Genomic DNA, 16,500 nt, shown 5'->3' on the forward strand with positions numbered 1-16,500 from the left:
CTCTCTCTCTCTCTCTCTCTCTCTCTCTCCAGCTCAGATCTGATTACCCTCCACTCCATAAGGTTGATACTGAATTCAAACAAGAAATGAACTGCAGAAATTAATGAAGGCTAACCAGATATTAGGAGACATTTGCAAATATGAGATTCTTATCATTACTTAATAAAAACTCATGTTAAATGCAATGCAGTAAAAAAATTGTGTCAACTCTGCCGTAATGCTGTTTTACCATACCTGGTTCGAAGTGTATCCAGACAAACTGGCAAATACTTGTCAAACAAAATGGTCAGGTTAGCTCTTTCTGACTGAGTTTCTCTTCTATCAATCCAACTACTCACAGGGGGATTCCAGCCTAGATCAGCTGGATTGATATAAAGGATCCCTGAAGAAGTAAAATATCGGGGTTAGTCTTAGAATTTCCACATCTAAATTACTGTAGAAAGTTTCCTAGAAGTTAAACCTACCTCCTGATGATGTCATGGATATGCCCTTGTTTTCCTAACTATAAAATGGAAGTGGGAAGGTAATGCCTACTTCTGGGATATTTTTTCTCTCTCTCCCAACCTCATATATGGCTCTGAGATTTCCTGAGTACTTCCATCTGAGTACCAACTGGCCCTGATCTTGCTTTGATTCTGAGTCCTGACAAAATCATCCAGGTGCCACCATGTGAGAAAACAGAGGCTAAAATGTATACATTTTGTGCCAAACTCTTAACTTGTGGAAACCACCATTTAAAGCTAGTGCCCACCAGATGGATTGGAATATAACTACCATAATCTTACAGAGGGACTGGCTATGCACTGGCATTTGCATGTTTGGAACCTGGATTCAGGCTCTAAAAATAATAGCAATAGCACTTAGACTTATATACCGCTTCGTAGTGCTTTACAGCCCTCTCTAAGTGGTTTACAGACTCAGCATATTGCCCCCAACAATCTGGGTCCTCATTTTACCGACCTCAGAAGTATAGAAGGCTAAGTCAACCTTGAGCTGGTCAGGATCAAAGGAATCAAACTCCTTACAGTTAGCAGAATTAGCTTGCAATACTACATTCTAACCACCACAGCTCTAAAAATCAGGTAAGGAATATACAGTCAGATACTAGGTAAAACATATCTGATGTCAGTTTTGCTTTAAACCAAGCAAATCTGGAAGACATAGATTTTAATACAAAGGCTCCCTTGGTATGTATACAGCTACTTAGATACGTGCTACAATTTGTGGCAAAACTCGGTAGGCAAAATTTACAGCATTCACTATTATCTGTGATAACAAAAGAAATGTGAAGCCCCGAACAAGTGTTGGAAGCAGCTGGGAGGAGTCGGAAAATCAAGATGGCAGCTATAATCACACAATCAAAATCCCACCTTTTTTTTTAACGTGCATCACCTCCCTGTAGATATCCTGACAAGTACTTATATCAAAAACTAGACAAATCAGTTTGTCTACATGGCCCCCATCTATTGTTGTTAACTGTAATAAGCTTAGATAAGAGGCATATTCTTAAACATTATATCCTTAAGCATGGTTCAGAGCTTAAGACAAAACTCTAATTGCCTCTGGCTCAAATTTCTCTGAATGCAATTCTAAAGAAAAATATATTCTATAGTCTAGCCTACATAGAGGTGATCTCAATGTAGCAAATTTAATTCATTTGTATGTTTGTTTGTTTTTTGTTTGTACAATGTATATACTTGTCCATCTCATGGCAATGATTCATGCTTAGCATAGCCAGTCCATCTGTAAGATTATGGCAATTATAATCCAATACCTCTGGCAGCCACTAGATTTAAATGCAAGTTTCCTAAAGTTAAGCATGGTTTTTCCCATATTTTGCCATGCTAAGGATAAAGCTGTTTTCTTTCTTTCCTCCATCAACTACCTGCTCGGGACACAGTGGCTGGAGTAGCAGTCCGCAGATGACTGATCTCAAACAGTAGCCTCATGGTGGGGTTGAGCGGGATCCGTTCGTTGCTTGCTAGTGTTAATACCTGCAAAAGAAGGCATCCAGATTGGAAATTCAAAGCATAACGTGACCCACAGCAACCCCTTGGAAAAGAGAGTGTAAAATGTATACCTCACATTATTTCTCCAAAGAGGGCTCGCTATAATGTCTTACAAACTGTAAAATCATAATTATTTGAAAACACCGTAAATTAAAAGAATCAGCAAGACAACAAGGCAAAGCAATGAAAATTAAATGAAGTATGAAATCATTTATTTAAATGATTAGATTTAGTTTAAACTAGTTTAGTTTATTTAAAGGAAAATGGTCTTGAGTCGGGCATGGAAGGAAACCTGAGCCTTCATTAGGGAAGTCCCACCCTAGAAAACATTCTCACCACGTATGCTGAAGAAGGCAATGGAACATGTTAAGGGGCCAAAACAGCTGAGCTTCACGGGAGTGGTCCTACAAATTTCCCCAAATTTATCATGGTTTAAAAGGTACTGAACAGCAACTTGAAATCATTGAGAAAATGGCCTAGCAGTCAATATATCTGGCAGGATAAAGGGATGATATAACTCCAGCATTTCACAACATTTTAGCAGCAGCAACATGTACTAATTCTCAGAGGCAGCCCAGCATAAACCATGAAACATGGGCATCTGCAGAGGGAGTTGAAAAGAGTCAAGATGGCAGCCTTCCGTAGGGAACGAAAGGCCTGCACATTCCCCGTAGAAATCCAATTGACAACACTTCAATTGTTCTAGCAGTAAATGACAGAGGTCTTGCAACCTGCTTTTTAAAAGGGTCACAGAAACATTGATTTTTCAGAACTATTGACCAAAGGAATAGCTTAATTAATATTAAGCTAATATTAAGCTAATATTACTATTAAGCTATTAATATTATTTTATTATTTGAAAATATTATTTGAATATTTAATGTTCAAATAATACTTTATTATTATTTGAAAATATTCTTCTGAAAACTCAAGGTAGATTTCTGAAAACTCAGTTGAACATTATCTGGTTTAATTTGTTATGACTAAAATCACTATAAAGATAATTCATAGGTGTTCTATACCTTACATTTAAAAATATTTATTACCTTTTAACTTGTCTTTTACCTTATTGTCATCCATGACAGTATTGAGAGATTCAATCCACATTGGATCAATATCACCATCCAACACAATCCATTTGGGGCCATCATGTGTGATGTTGGCTAAATCTCGCATAATCGATGAGAACAATCCTAAAGAGACCATAAGCATCCTCTCTACACTTACTAGTAACTTGCAAAAGTTTTAATCAACATACATGCAAATGAGCAAAGGAAAACTAGATGCAGTTAATTAAATCTGGTAATTAAAAAAACAACAGGGTATGAATAGAATTGCATTCAAGAAGAAATGAATTATTATCAAATAAATAATAAATAATCTCATTGGAAAATAATCTCACATCATTTTACACAACTGAGACTGATAGGGCAATAAAAAAACTACCTTAGGCACTCTTATTAAAAAAAAAGGAAAGTAAAAAAAGAACTATGGTTTTGAAAAAGCTTTTGCAACTGCTTTACTCATTCTTCCTAATTGTTGGGCTCAATATTATTTTCACAGAAACAACATAAATATAGTCAAAGGTTCACAAATTTGTATCTTTGAAAAATTACAGAATGTTATGAAGCACAAAAAATATCCTTGTTTTGCACCATGGGGAATTTCTTTGAAAAAAATATTTTGTAGGTGCAGGTGTATTTTAAATACTTATACTTAAATACTTAAATATTCCAAAGCACCTGAAGACAAGACAAGAAGCAACGGATGGAAACTAACCAAAGAGAGAAGCAACCTAGAACTAAGGAGAAATTTCCTGACAGTTAGAACAATTATTCGGTGGAACAACCTGCCTCCAGAAGTTGTGAATGCTCCAACACTGGAGGTTTTTAAAAAGAGACTGGACAGCCATTTGTCTGAAATGGTTTCCTGCCTGAGCAGGAGGTTGGACTACAAGACCTCCAAGATCCCTTCCAATTCTGTCTCAAAACTGTTTAAGCATCTTTAGGACAAAGTATATTGACTTTCCAAAAATGAAGCCTTTGCTTAAAAAAAAGATTTGAGGAAACCTTCTATGCATGCTTGGGAGACTTCTGTATTTTCATTGTTTGTTCCAGACACAACAGATCTGAACACAACAGAGACCATATAACTGCATATTCTCTTTTATGGCCATAGTGGATAATATGGACTATTTCCTAGATGTCTCTCAATCATACCTTGAAGCTGTTCTGTTCTAAAACAACTCAAAGCAAACCCTTAGAGGTTGGATTTTTGTAACTGTTTTTTGTGATTTGGCAAGTTTAATGAAAGAAATAACCCTTTTATTGGATTTCAATGCACAGCCGTGATCTTACCATCTTTCCATTCTCTTGTAGATGGATTGATGATGCCGAAGAGTTCATCATTGGTCACTGCTTTTGGATTGAGGTCTGTCCAAACAGGTCGCCGCTTCATAATATGGTAAATCTTGTTCAGAGATTTCAGCACTTGGGACTTGCCTGTGCCTGCGTTGCCCACTACAAAGACTGAGTGTCGAACGGCAAGGAGCTCTTCAAGCTGTACTACCTTGAGTAAGAAGCCAATGAGAAAAAAACACCACACTGCGATCACACTTATTACTTGCTATGCAGACAAGTGCTATATATACTCTTCAAAAGAAACTGAACACCTAAGTTCCACAACTGGTTAACAGACACAAGCAGGATAAAATAGAAATACAGTAATAAAAACCATGCCAGAATGGGGGGTGGGGGTGGAAACAAGTCCACTATTTGATGGCCAATCATTAGCATTCTACTTATTCTCCATGAATGTGTCTAATTCCCTTTAAAGGTTTACTAAGTTGATTATAGAAAAAATTCTACAAGTTAACTGCGTGCTGCATAAAGAACATCATTTTCTTTGTCCTGAGTCTCTCAGTGCTTAAACTTTGTACGATGAGCCTAAGATCTAGAATGTTGATATGTCTCTATGTTTCATTTTACTTACCATTTTCATATCCCCCTTTATTTTCTTTTTACTAAGCTAATAGGTACAAAGCATTGAAATGATTCCTTGTGAGGGAGTTCAATCATTCTGGCTGCTGTTTTCCAATATTTAGGAGGCCTACAATAAACTTTTTTGAAGAATAAAACTGGAAAACCATGAGTTCAAATCCTGCCTTGGCCATGAAAACCAGCTGGGTGATCTTGGGCCCGTTATTTCGTCTCAGCCCAACCCATCTCATAGGGTTGTTGTTGTGGGGAAAATAGGAGGAGGAAGGAGTATTAGGTATGTTGGCCTCCTTGAGGTATTTGTAAAAATAATAAAGGTGGGATACAAATAAATAGATATTTTAAAATTTTTGCATTGTAGAATTCTAGAAAAGATTTACAATTTGGCAGTCTTGCTTTCAATTTTTCCCTAACGTTCATAAAATAAAGAAACAATAGTGAAACACAATGGGATAAGAATGAAAACCTGAAGAACTATCGATGCAAAATACAACATCAGTGATTAATAATTAAATGCATATATTACATATACATATTCCCTTGATTCTTAGGCAGAATAAACTACCATCTCAAAAAAAAAATAAGAAAATCAAAGCATTCTGGCTACAGTCTGAAGGCTGAATGAATGAAAATCACCGTCTTACCTTGAGTACAAAGTTGTCTTCCGGTTGAAGTTTGAGTTCCAGCACAGCTTGTTTTACAAAGGATTCAAAATTGAGGTCTCGTTTTCTTGGGACATCCAAAGCCGGAAACAAGTCTCCAATCAGACCCATGAATACTGGCATGTCATCTGTCACAATCTTTGGAATGTTAAAGTCCCGGAGAGAGCGCATCAGCACCTGATCTTCAGGACGGTCTGGGTCTCCTCTCCTGAGGGACCCGGCTACAACCAAGACTGATTTGATTGCACGCAATCCCCAGTCATAATGATCCTAATATGGAGGAGAAAAGAAAGAAGAGGATAATTCATTTCAACTCATACACGCACCACGCCTGAAGCTAAATATCTCTGCATATTTCTGCATGCTATCAAAGGAGCAGAGACTAATGATATTCTTGCCTTGATCCTCAATTTCCTGTTGAAACGACCTGAAACCTAAGCCTTCTTGTAATCAGTCTGGAACTATCAAGGTTAAGGAAGTGATATCAGGAGACAACTTGTATAATGGACTTGATAAGAAATGTTGAAAATTAATACCCTGCCTGGAAGATCCTAATTCCAGAAACAGAAAGAGTAAAATCCACATCCCCTACAACTTAGTTATTTGGTAAATTAAAACAATCCAGATATTTATATTATAGAATGCTTTGGAAAAATAAATGTATGCATAATATATCACCGAAGTTGTTTTCAGAGCTAAAATTTGTCTACATCTGATATGATATAATTATTTAAATGTACTTACTTGCTTGGATAGAAGTTCTTTGCACAACTGATAAAGGGTAATAAACTTCCTAGCTAATAACCGGGCTTCGATAAATCCTTCAGCCACCAGCATAATTTCACAGATCAGCTCAAAGTCTGGCACAACCATCGCACATGGTCTAGAAAAAAAGTCCACAAAATGCATCAGGAAAGTGCCTTATACAATACCAAAATGTTTTGTCCATTTACCCTATTCATACAGAGAAGCTTTTCTGGATTTGGGGGATATTGCCTTTGTCACATCACCTATGGGTAATGGTCTTTAAGAAGTAAAACAGATAAGCACAAATTCAAGATACCCTGCTGAATTGAATCTAGAGCTTCCATATACAAAGATTATTCTATAACTTTGAATTGTACTCTTTTATCTTCATTTCTGTTCTATAGACAAATATTAAACAAACTAAAATTTCAGGCTTCACAAATTAACAATACTTTAGCTGACCTGCTGCAATAGTATTTAAAACTATTCCTCCAGTCTCTACATATCTAAAGTTCAAATAACAGTATAATTTCTTCAAGGTTAGCAAAAGTGGATCCTATATTCTATGTTACCACATGAACTATCAGAGAAAGATTGAAGGGAACTTATAGATCAGAGGTCCCCATCCTTGGCCACTTTATGACTTGTGGACTTCAACCCCCAGAATTCCTCAGCCAGCCTGAGCAGAGGGTTGGACTAGAGCATGGCTGTCTGAGGAATTCTGAGAGTTGACGTCCACAAGTCGTAAAGTGGGCAAGGTTGGGGAGCCCTGTTATAGATCATCTTTTTTTTCTAATAGTACTGGAAGGAGATGTATGCCAATGGTGCACCACAGAAGTATGTGGAAGTTATGCATATGTTGCAAAAGTTTTAGAGTGCTGTTTATATCACAGGACACTGTGGAAGCAGTTTGCTATCACTGGTTGGAGGTGACAACATCAAGGACCAACAAGGTGGATGGTTCCAGTATGATGAAAGGGAACAGGAGTTGGACCTGGTTTACTATCTTCATTTGCAGTCATTGCGTCCTTGGTCTATGTACGGCAGGCCATCCCTAACTTTCTCCATGAGACACGCAGCCAAGGAGAGCTTTTATGGACTTCCCCAGCCAAAAGGTAGGGCCACCTCTGAAGTGACTGGACATAGCTGGCAATGAGGTACTTGCTCCAAGTTCAGTCTAAATAGTGTTGGGTATAATATAATGGCCATTTTTAGGGGCTGGCTAGTGCCATGAAGCTTCAGCTTTTAATTAATTTTAATATTCTTGCTTCTTTCTAAATTTTAACTTTATATACTGTATAAATATTTTATTTTATTATATACTGCCCAGAGTCTGTTTTGAGGTCTGTTTGAGGAAGGTGTCTGAATTGGTTTTTTTACTGCTAAATCACACTGCTCAATTACATCCTCACAATCAACTTGCTTCCCATCGCTAAGATTCCTGTATTGTTTCACCTCCACTGTTTCCAAGGCAAGATCCCCTCAAACCTGACCCTGTGCATTTGATTTTTTTTAGACAGATGCAGGATTTTGCAATTGTCACCAGTGAATATCATTCTGTCAGATGACACAATGTTCAAGCTCATTGAGATATTTTTTGAACTCTGATTTTTTTGGTCTTTAATTTCTCTGTTGTCTGCAAATTTAGCAAGCCTTCTTTGCATCCCATCTTTTGCAAGTCATTTGCAAAAGTTCTGAATAGCACAGGCCAAGGAAGGATCCTGGGAATTCTGCTTCCCTTGAGGCCAAAGCATTTGGGTGCAGTTATTATCAACCTGCTGTCTAACTTTGGTTTATCTTGAAAGAGGTTGGACAGTATTGGAACAAAGTGACCTCCTATTTTTGATTTGATTTGACCAGTAGGCTCTCTTAATCATCAAATAACTCAAGCCAGGATAACCTAAGCAAAACCCCAAAATTGTACAAAGTGGATTTGCTTTGGAGGCCATTCTCCCATGCTACAGTACATAATAAGTAGCAAATATTCTTTGCCCATTCTCTGCTCTCACCTGGTGGAATTTATGGTCATCTTTGCTGCTAGAGAGAAGATTTAACACATCTCTGCACAGGATAGAATCTCCCCTGACTCGCTTGAAGAAACAGAATCAATATCTCCTGTGCTTTCACCCTGCCCCCTCTATACCGTGTGTCAATTCAGTGTCATAACACCTCCACTCATATGAACTCTGAGGAGATAGTGCCCTCCTTTTAGCTGACAGGTCACGAGATAGTTCTAGAAGAACACTAAATTTATAGCAATTGCCATCGCTATTACACGCTCAATTGTTTAGCAATTCTGGAAACCTTAAAACATTTTATGTAAGCATTTTGGCTATTTATAATGTGTTTTGCTGTTTTCTGCTACATTTGTTTTTGGTCTTTGTCCATTAAAACAATTAAACTACACTACACTAAATTATGCTGAACAGTTCTTCCAACTGTTGCCATGAGAAATGAGGTAAATACTTTTAATAAACCACAATCACAAATTTCACAAAATTAGGTCACTGCCTCACCTAAAAAGAGCCTTCAAATTCTCTGGCAGTTCCGTACGTCCTGCATAGCCTGGATTCATAGTAATGAATATACCAACAGAAGGAACTAATTTAATGTCTTCTCCAAGGAAATTAAAATTCTGTTTTTTGTCTCTTATAGCATCCTGTATGCTTTTCACCTGACAGTAAGAGAAGATGGTTTGTTAACAAGCTTAGCGGATTTAACAAAACATATCAATATCTTGGAAAAAGAAAAATAATGGTTCTATAGATTTTAATTGATTTGGCTAACTGCTTATAAGTTAATGCTGGGACAGACATGAGCTGGCCATTAGCTGCCTAAAACAGATAAGAATTTAAACAAATTTTGTGTTTAAAATCATTTTGTATGCTGTAACTTGACTATTACATTAAGAATAATTAAAATTGAGGAATTCTTTATTCCTGTTTTTCATTTTTAATTATATATCTATCATTAAAGCATAACATCAAATGTAAGAGATATAAACTAAAGGTTTCCTTAAACTATTCAATGCCTGAACCTTAACACATCTTGTAGCAAAGATTTATTTTAGAGACGGTATCTCCTGAATACCTTCTGTTATTAAAGCATTAAGAAAAAGACAGTTCCTTTCATTTCTACGCATTTTTAATCAAGTTCTGAATAAGAAGAATAAACTAGATGGAAGCAATAACATTCTAAAATCAGATAGCATTTGCATATTTTACCAAGCTATTTCACCCTTAATATTACTTACTGTCCTATAAAAACTTAGTCACTATTTCAGAGTTATTAGGATGAAAAATACAAAGACAGGTGTCCTTCAGGAAACTTAATTCTAATTATGACTGAGAAGATACTCCTAATTCAAAAATGGTAGAGCTATATATTATCAAGATTATTATAGGCAACTTTATGTCAAGCTGCTTAATAGTTATAATTACCAAACGTTTCTATTCATTAATCATTAAAGAGGAATTCTGAATAGATTTTTGGCCACATATGATAAAATTTCTATAACTCTTTGCATCTTGAGCTTCTCATTGCAAAAGGTTAAAAATGTGGAAGAAATTTCTTGAGCATTTCACAAATTTCAGGATGTTAAGTACTATAAGTGCTATCCTCGTCCTCCAGATCTGGCATTTTTTTCTACAGACGTTTAATTAAAAAACATAGGAAAATTCAGCAATCGAGAAATTAGTTCCCAAGAATAGAATATTTGAAAGTGTGTGTCAACTTTCTTAGGGAAAGCAAAAACAGTAAATTCCAATACTGGCTTCTACCAGGGAAGAAATACAGCCAGTATGACTAAGAAACCTCACACAAAGAATAATATGAGTATTAACCCAAAAGAGCAGAACCTTGCTGTAGGGAAAGAATGGATCATTTAGAAAACCCTAAACTGGAACCTATACCCAGATTAGTAATCAACGTGGTCAAATGGGATACTCCACTGGACCAAAGTCCTGCAACAGTCCTGCTCCCCTTTTTTTAAAAAAAATTGCATTTAGGAGATATGTTTTACCTACCTGTACAGCCACAACCGAAAGAACCTCAACAGAGATTCTGTTAAACTCATCAAAACAGCCCCATGCCCCCGTCTGGGAAAGACCTTTATAAATGTTTCCACAAGACTTCAAGAGAGAGAAAGATGGTAGAATCTGTTTAGTCGTGAACAGCATGTAATCTATTTCCAGCTTCATAAACAATTTAGAAGGTTCTCTAGACAATGATTACACAAAGATGGAACTTAACATAGAAGCTGCATTGACAAATATGAATCATATATTTCTCAAGTGTACATTTTTATTACGTAGGGCAGGGTTTTTCAACCTTTCAACCTTTTCACTTTTAGGATATGGCAATATCCGAGTACCACCAGTCGCTTAGCAAAGTGTCAAAAACTTGATGACCCATTAAAAAAAAAGGAAAAAAGTGATAAAGTACAGGTAGTCCTCGACTTACAACAGTTTGCTTAGTGACTGTTCGAAGTTACAATGGCACTGAAAAAAGTGTCCCCCAAGGCACAGCCAAGCAAAACACCTGCCTGCCCACCCGGCGGCACTCTCATTCCCCTCCCCCGCTACCACTTTTCTAGGATGGTTGCGTACCACCTGCCAGGTGCCAATGTACCACAGGTGGTACCCGTACCACTGGTTGAAAAGCCCTGACATAGGGGACATACTTCTCCCAAGGCTTTTTTTTCTGGTCCCCTCCACATAGCAGGGAGTTACCAATTCAAAAAAGTATTAACTTTTTTATATGGATACAATAGAAGAATTAGATCATGTTTGTATTAATGTGGTCAATCGTTTTCCAGCCATTACCTTATAGTCCATTTGCTCTGAACAGTTGAACACATATACCATGATGCCAAGAGCTCGGCCAAGGTCTTTGGTGGTCTCAGTTTTCCCGGTACCAGCTGGCCCTGCAGGTGCCCCACTCATCGTTAGGTGTAATGATTGCGTGAGAGTGATATAACATCTCCCAGGCACAAAGAGGAAGGAAAGAACAGAAAACAGAAATGAATAACGTTGGTTGCATACTTTCCCCCTAATCCAATTTTTACTGATAACCCACCAATGACTCCTTTATAATTTTAGGTAGAAATAAAATAAATTCCATAGAAAATTTGTAGAAAGGAGATGAATTTGGGTGGATTACAATGCTGGAATAACATCAAGCAAATGAGTCTACATCATTTGTAACTATTCAGAAACAAAGTAAGTTGGCTTCTCTCTGATGAGGTAGGCAAATTCGGAAACACTGCAAAGCCTACAGATAATTACAGAAAAGGACCCTTTTTTAAAAACAAATGTTTTTATTACAAGAGTTTACATGGATAATAAGAATTTAAAAAAAGAAAGGAAAGAAGATAGAGAAAAGAAAAATAAAACAAAAAACATGAAATGCACATACACACCCATGCAGCTTCCAATCTTCCCCTTAGCAGTTATATCGTACATGCAATTCTAATCAAACCACTTGCTCCAAGATTTCATTAAAATTCCCTTCTTTCTATAACCTATACTTTCTAATCAACAAAAATAGAAATCACACAATCATTTTCTTTCTTACACAAAAGTCTATAAGGGGCTTCCAGCCATTGATAAATGTCAACAATGACCATTCTGATAAAAGCAGTGCTATTTGTTTCATAGGCAACTTATTTAAAGCATTGCACTGCGACATAAAATCCTCACATCTGTTTCATATCCTTCTGTTTCATATCCTTCTTCTAGGTCTAAGAAGGAGAAATGTCTTTTAAGAAAGACAGCAGCTGGATCTGAATTGAATCTCTGCTAATCAAGACTTACAAGCACAACTGCCTATTGGAAAGTGCATGCTTTTGCAAAACTAACACACACGCCCCAATTTTATAACAACCATCCAAGATTCATGGCACTTTATCAATAATGTTTTCTCTCTCATGAAGTCATCCAGACCCCTACCTGTCTGTTAGAGGAGTGATAACTAGCCGTGGCGTGTTCCCAAGGTATTCATAAGAATATAGGAATTGGGCATCACAAATGTTTGCGTAACAGTGCTTCTCTTCTTCTGCCCACCTGTGTCGGAGTTGTGATAGCCAAAGAAAGACCTGTGCATTGTCCACCTTTAAGCGCAAAAATATGAATAAGGTAAAACAAAAGATTCAGCCTAAACTCAGATGCAATTAAGAACTACAAATTAACAATGTCAACCTCATACAAAGAAAATCTGTATAAAATGTTTTATAGATGGCACCGGCCGCCAGCAAGATTAGCAAAAATGTTTAAAAATATGTCAGACAGATGTTGGAAATGTAAACATAACATAGGCACATATTATCACATTTGGTGGACATGTGGTAAGGCAAAGGCCTATTGGAGAAAGATACATATGTGGTTAGAAAAAATATTGGGTGAACAAGTGGATTTTAAACCTGAACTTTTTTTACTAGGTATTATGCCTGAAAAGACTAATAAGCAGAAATTATATTTAATCTTACACATTACTACAGCAGCGAGAATAATTTTTGCACAATACTGGAAGAATGAAGGACTGCCATCAGAAGAAGAAATAATCAGGAAAATATTGGAATGTGCAGAGATGGACAGATTAACTATGAGGTTGAAAGATAAAGAAGATACAGACTACTATCAAATTTGGAACCTATTTTAATCTTGGCTAGAGGAAAGAAGGAAAGATTAGGAATTGAACATGTATTAGCATAGCAAACTCCAGACAACTTGTTGATTGGAAAAATTAACATATGTTGATGAAAAAAAATCAATAAAATCTTTACACAAAAAAATAAGAACTTTAATATTTTTTACTCCCTCTATCCCTCTTCTACTCTACATTGAAATTACATAAGCTCTCCTAGTTGTTTTTTTAACCGAGAGAAACAAATCCTGAAACTTCTGTGCATTTAAGATCCAGATCAGTGAAAATATCCCTTCAAAATAATCCCATTGCTACTTCTCTTTTTTTTTTTTTTTTTGTAGAGCCCAATCTTAGCGAAGTGAAAACTACTGTACAGTTATCCCATGATAAATAGCTGCCAAAAGCGATAGTGCTGTTCCTCGTGTTGCAGGACCAACCTTTTGGGCAATCATCTTCGCCACCACATCTCGAGCGTGCACATCAATGGTGCAGATGGTCATGATCTTCTGCCTGTCACCCTTAGAGAGGTGACCGATGAGCATTGTGATCAGTGTGTTGAGCTGTGTCACCTGTTTCTTATAACAGTCCTTCATGGCATTTTCATAGCCTTCCTCCAGCCTGGCAAAGGCAATCCCAACCTCTGTGGTCCACCAGATTTGTGTACAGGTCAGTGACACCTTGGAAAAGAAAAGCAACTTAACTTCCTTCACAAAGTCACTAGCAACTGATGTGTTACTGGACCAACTTGTGTGTGCACGCATATGCAGGTGTATTTTCATTTACAGAAAAATAAAATGGGAAATCTATCAGGAAGCAAAAAGTATAATTAAAAAGAATATCCGCAGAGGCCTGCAAGTTACTACTCATGGTCAATTCCCCCCAAAAGCCACATGGAATTTATCAACTGTTAAGAATGTTTCACTCATTTATTGCTGTGTAAATGGGAAGATATTATAGCTGTATAAGCAGGGTTTAGGAACTTCTGATTTGTGTTGGGACCCCTATATTTGTTGTAGCCATTTCTATCCCCTTTCGTATCATAACTGTTTTCCTAACTTTACAGGAAATGTTAATAGGTGGTGGCAACTCATCAAATAAAAAAATAATCTACAAAAGGAAGAAGATCAAGTCAAAGACCATGACAGCCCAGTTTTACAGTCACACAAAGACTAAATAGTTGGGCCATAATCTAAAAACGGAGATTAAATATTTCTGATCTTAAAAGATATTTCTTGCTACTACCACCTGGTTCAGGTAATCTATGAGAAGCCAGTGAAAAAGCTCATGAGAAGCATGACATACAGAGATTAATGTCCTTAAATGTCAAAGGATAGAAGCAGGATGTTAATAAGTGTGAAGTAAACCATTAGGAGGGCACAATTATTTTTAAACATGAACAGACAGAGAAGCCTGCACCACAGAGTTATGCAGAGAGCTACGGAACGCTCTGAAATATCTGCACCATTGCTTTAAAAAAATGAAAAATAAATCAACCAGACTTTTGTTCAGTGTCTGGTATCTAAATCAAGTTTAGACTAGAAAAGCAACCTTTGCCCAGTATATTATAAAAAGAAAATCATTTTCCCCGAGCCCTTATTTATTAGATGCTTGGAGGAAATGGCTTTTCTTTTCTTTTTAAAGCAAAGCAAAAACTTCTGAGCTGTAAAACCGTTGGATAATCTTTAGTCATTGGCAGCCTGATCCTTGTAGCACTGATCTGGCTCAAGAACTATCAAAGTAGAAACAATGTTTATAGAGGGAGCAAAAAAGGTTAAACATTTAACAGTTAAACTTTTACTGGTGGCCTTCCTTTTTTCCAGGGTTTGGCACTGACTTTTTCCCCTACTGGCTTAACACAAAAGCAAGGCTGCTGGCCCTGTAATGGAAACTTCATTTCCCATTATTTTCACAGCACTGCCCTTAACAATGACCCTTTAGGCTGTTCTTAATCTCTGAATTCCAGTACCTAAACCAGGGTCAAGCAACATACCTGTTGGGTTCATATGTTGTCATAAGCCACAACATGCTTGTTTGTTTTTAGCTCAAAATGTTATGGTTAAAAAATCATGGCTTAGTGCAATGTGTAAATCATAAAAGGTCCTATTTATTTAAAATACCTTCTCTTAACCAACAAACCTACTGAAGTCTAGAGAAGAGATGGACAATCTTTTGCTCAGGCCTGCCCTTAACGTCTGGAAGGGATGGGGGTCATAATCTAAGTTCGGCTACATCACCTACCAGGATGAGATTGTAATTTAGCATTATAGGGGGAAATTTAGGAGTTTGCTTTATTTTTTTAACAGTGAAATATGATTGTAGATTTTATATTATAGTCTTTATCTTTTTCTGCAATCCAACATGGTACCAGTTTTCAGCAGTGATGGTCGTGGGGGGGGGGGGGTTGTTTGAGAATTAGAGGTAAATTTCAACATCTGCAAACAGAAGCTAATATGACTTTAAACTATGACTGATAGACTGATCATATGTAGTACAGATGAAAAATGATAAATATTAGAGAGTGTATCTGTCTATTCCATCACTATTCCATACATGCTAGACTATAGCAGCTAGTATTTTTAATCCACTACTGCAAGCAACTGGCTGGGGAATCCTTGCAGGATCCAAGATGGGTCGGTCACCAGGACCAGAGGTTTAGTCTTCTGAGCTTTCAGATTCGTGCTGGAGCCCCATCCTTGGGGAACTTCCCTCTAACAGAGTGCGTGCTTTGGGCGATTCTATGTATAGTATTTATGTGATGCCTGGTTGTGAGAAAGAAGTTCCCCAAGGACGGGCTCCAGAACGAGTCCAAAAGCTCGGAAGACTAAGCCTCTGGTCCCAATTACTGACCCAGATTGGATCCTGCAACATCCTGGGACACGTCTATTCATCTTCATTCACTAGAAGTCCTATTTATCAGGACTGGAGGTGGCTTGCTTGGGGAAAATTGGAGCAAATATCATTTGCTCCAAAAAAAAAGATTCTACATATAGTATATTGTTCCCCAGAAGCAGAAGCAAAGCAATACCTGGGCAGGATAGTCAAACAGCCACTGTTCCCTTGCCTTTTCCTCATAAGCCACCACAGCCTCTGTCATCTCATGCCTTACAGTGGCCCGCATGCGGTCCAACACACGGTTCAGCCAGCACTCCACCTAGAGAAGAAGGTGAAAAAGTACGTCAGTGGCCATCTACAACTTGTCCTTCTCTAGAAATACCAAAGAATATTGCTGGACACCTTCACTGGAAGATATCCTGATGGATGCACCAATTGGAATTGGCCCTCTTGCTACCAAACTCCATATACCATAACCTTGTAGGGGTGAGAAGAGGCAGCTGTGAAGTAATATATATATATATGAACTTCTTTATTTTTGGTAGCAGGGTTGTGCAAGTTTTTCCCTATTGAGAGCTATAATTCATCTTTCCAGAGGCCATACTCCAAATG

The 16,500-nt window shown here is 37.3% G+C and overlaps 1 protein-coding gene across 1 annotated transcript in view; it reads right to left on the reverse strand.

Moving 5' to 3' along the window:
- The window catches only part of LOC107293618 (dynein heavy chain 9, axonemal), an 80,332-nt gene that overhangs the window by 26,211 nt on the left and 37,621 nt on the right, over positions 1-16,500 (reverse strand). Inside the window, exons 23-34 of the mRNA XM_015822772.1 lie at positions 16,082-16,207; positions 13,494-13,733; positions 12,363-12,523; positions 11,238-11,394; positions 10,440-10,544; positions 8,931-9,088; positions 6,412-6,550; positions 5,650-5,937; positions 4,367-4,577; positions 3,075-3,202; positions 1,886-1,994; positions 235-382 (exon numbers count right to left, since the gene is read on the reverse strand). Coding sequence (XP_015678258.1) covers positions 235-382; positions 1,886-1,994; positions 3,075-3,202; positions 4,367-4,577; positions 5,650-5,937; positions 6,412-6,550; positions 8,931-9,088; positions 10,440-10,544; positions 11,238-11,394; positions 12,363-12,523; positions 13,494-13,733; positions 16,082-16,207 — 1,970 coding nt within the window. The remainder of the gene's footprint in view (positions 1-234; positions 383-1,885; positions 1,995-3,074; positions 3,203-4,366; positions 4,578-5,649; positions 5,938-6,411; positions 6,551-8,930; positions 9,089-10,439; positions 10,545-11,237; positions 11,395-12,362; positions 12,524-13,493; positions 13,734-16,081; positions 16,208-16,500) is intronic.

Source organism: Protobothrops mucrosquamatus, unplaced genomic scaffold (genome assembly GCF_001527695.2).
Source record: "Protobothrops mucrosquamatus isolate PMUCROS unplaced genomic scaffold, P.Mucros_1.0 scaffold1675, whole genome shotgun sequence".
Classification (NCBI taxonomy): Eukaryota; Metazoa; Chordata; class Lepidosauria; order Squamata; family Viperidae; genus Protobothrops; species Protobothrops mucrosquamatus.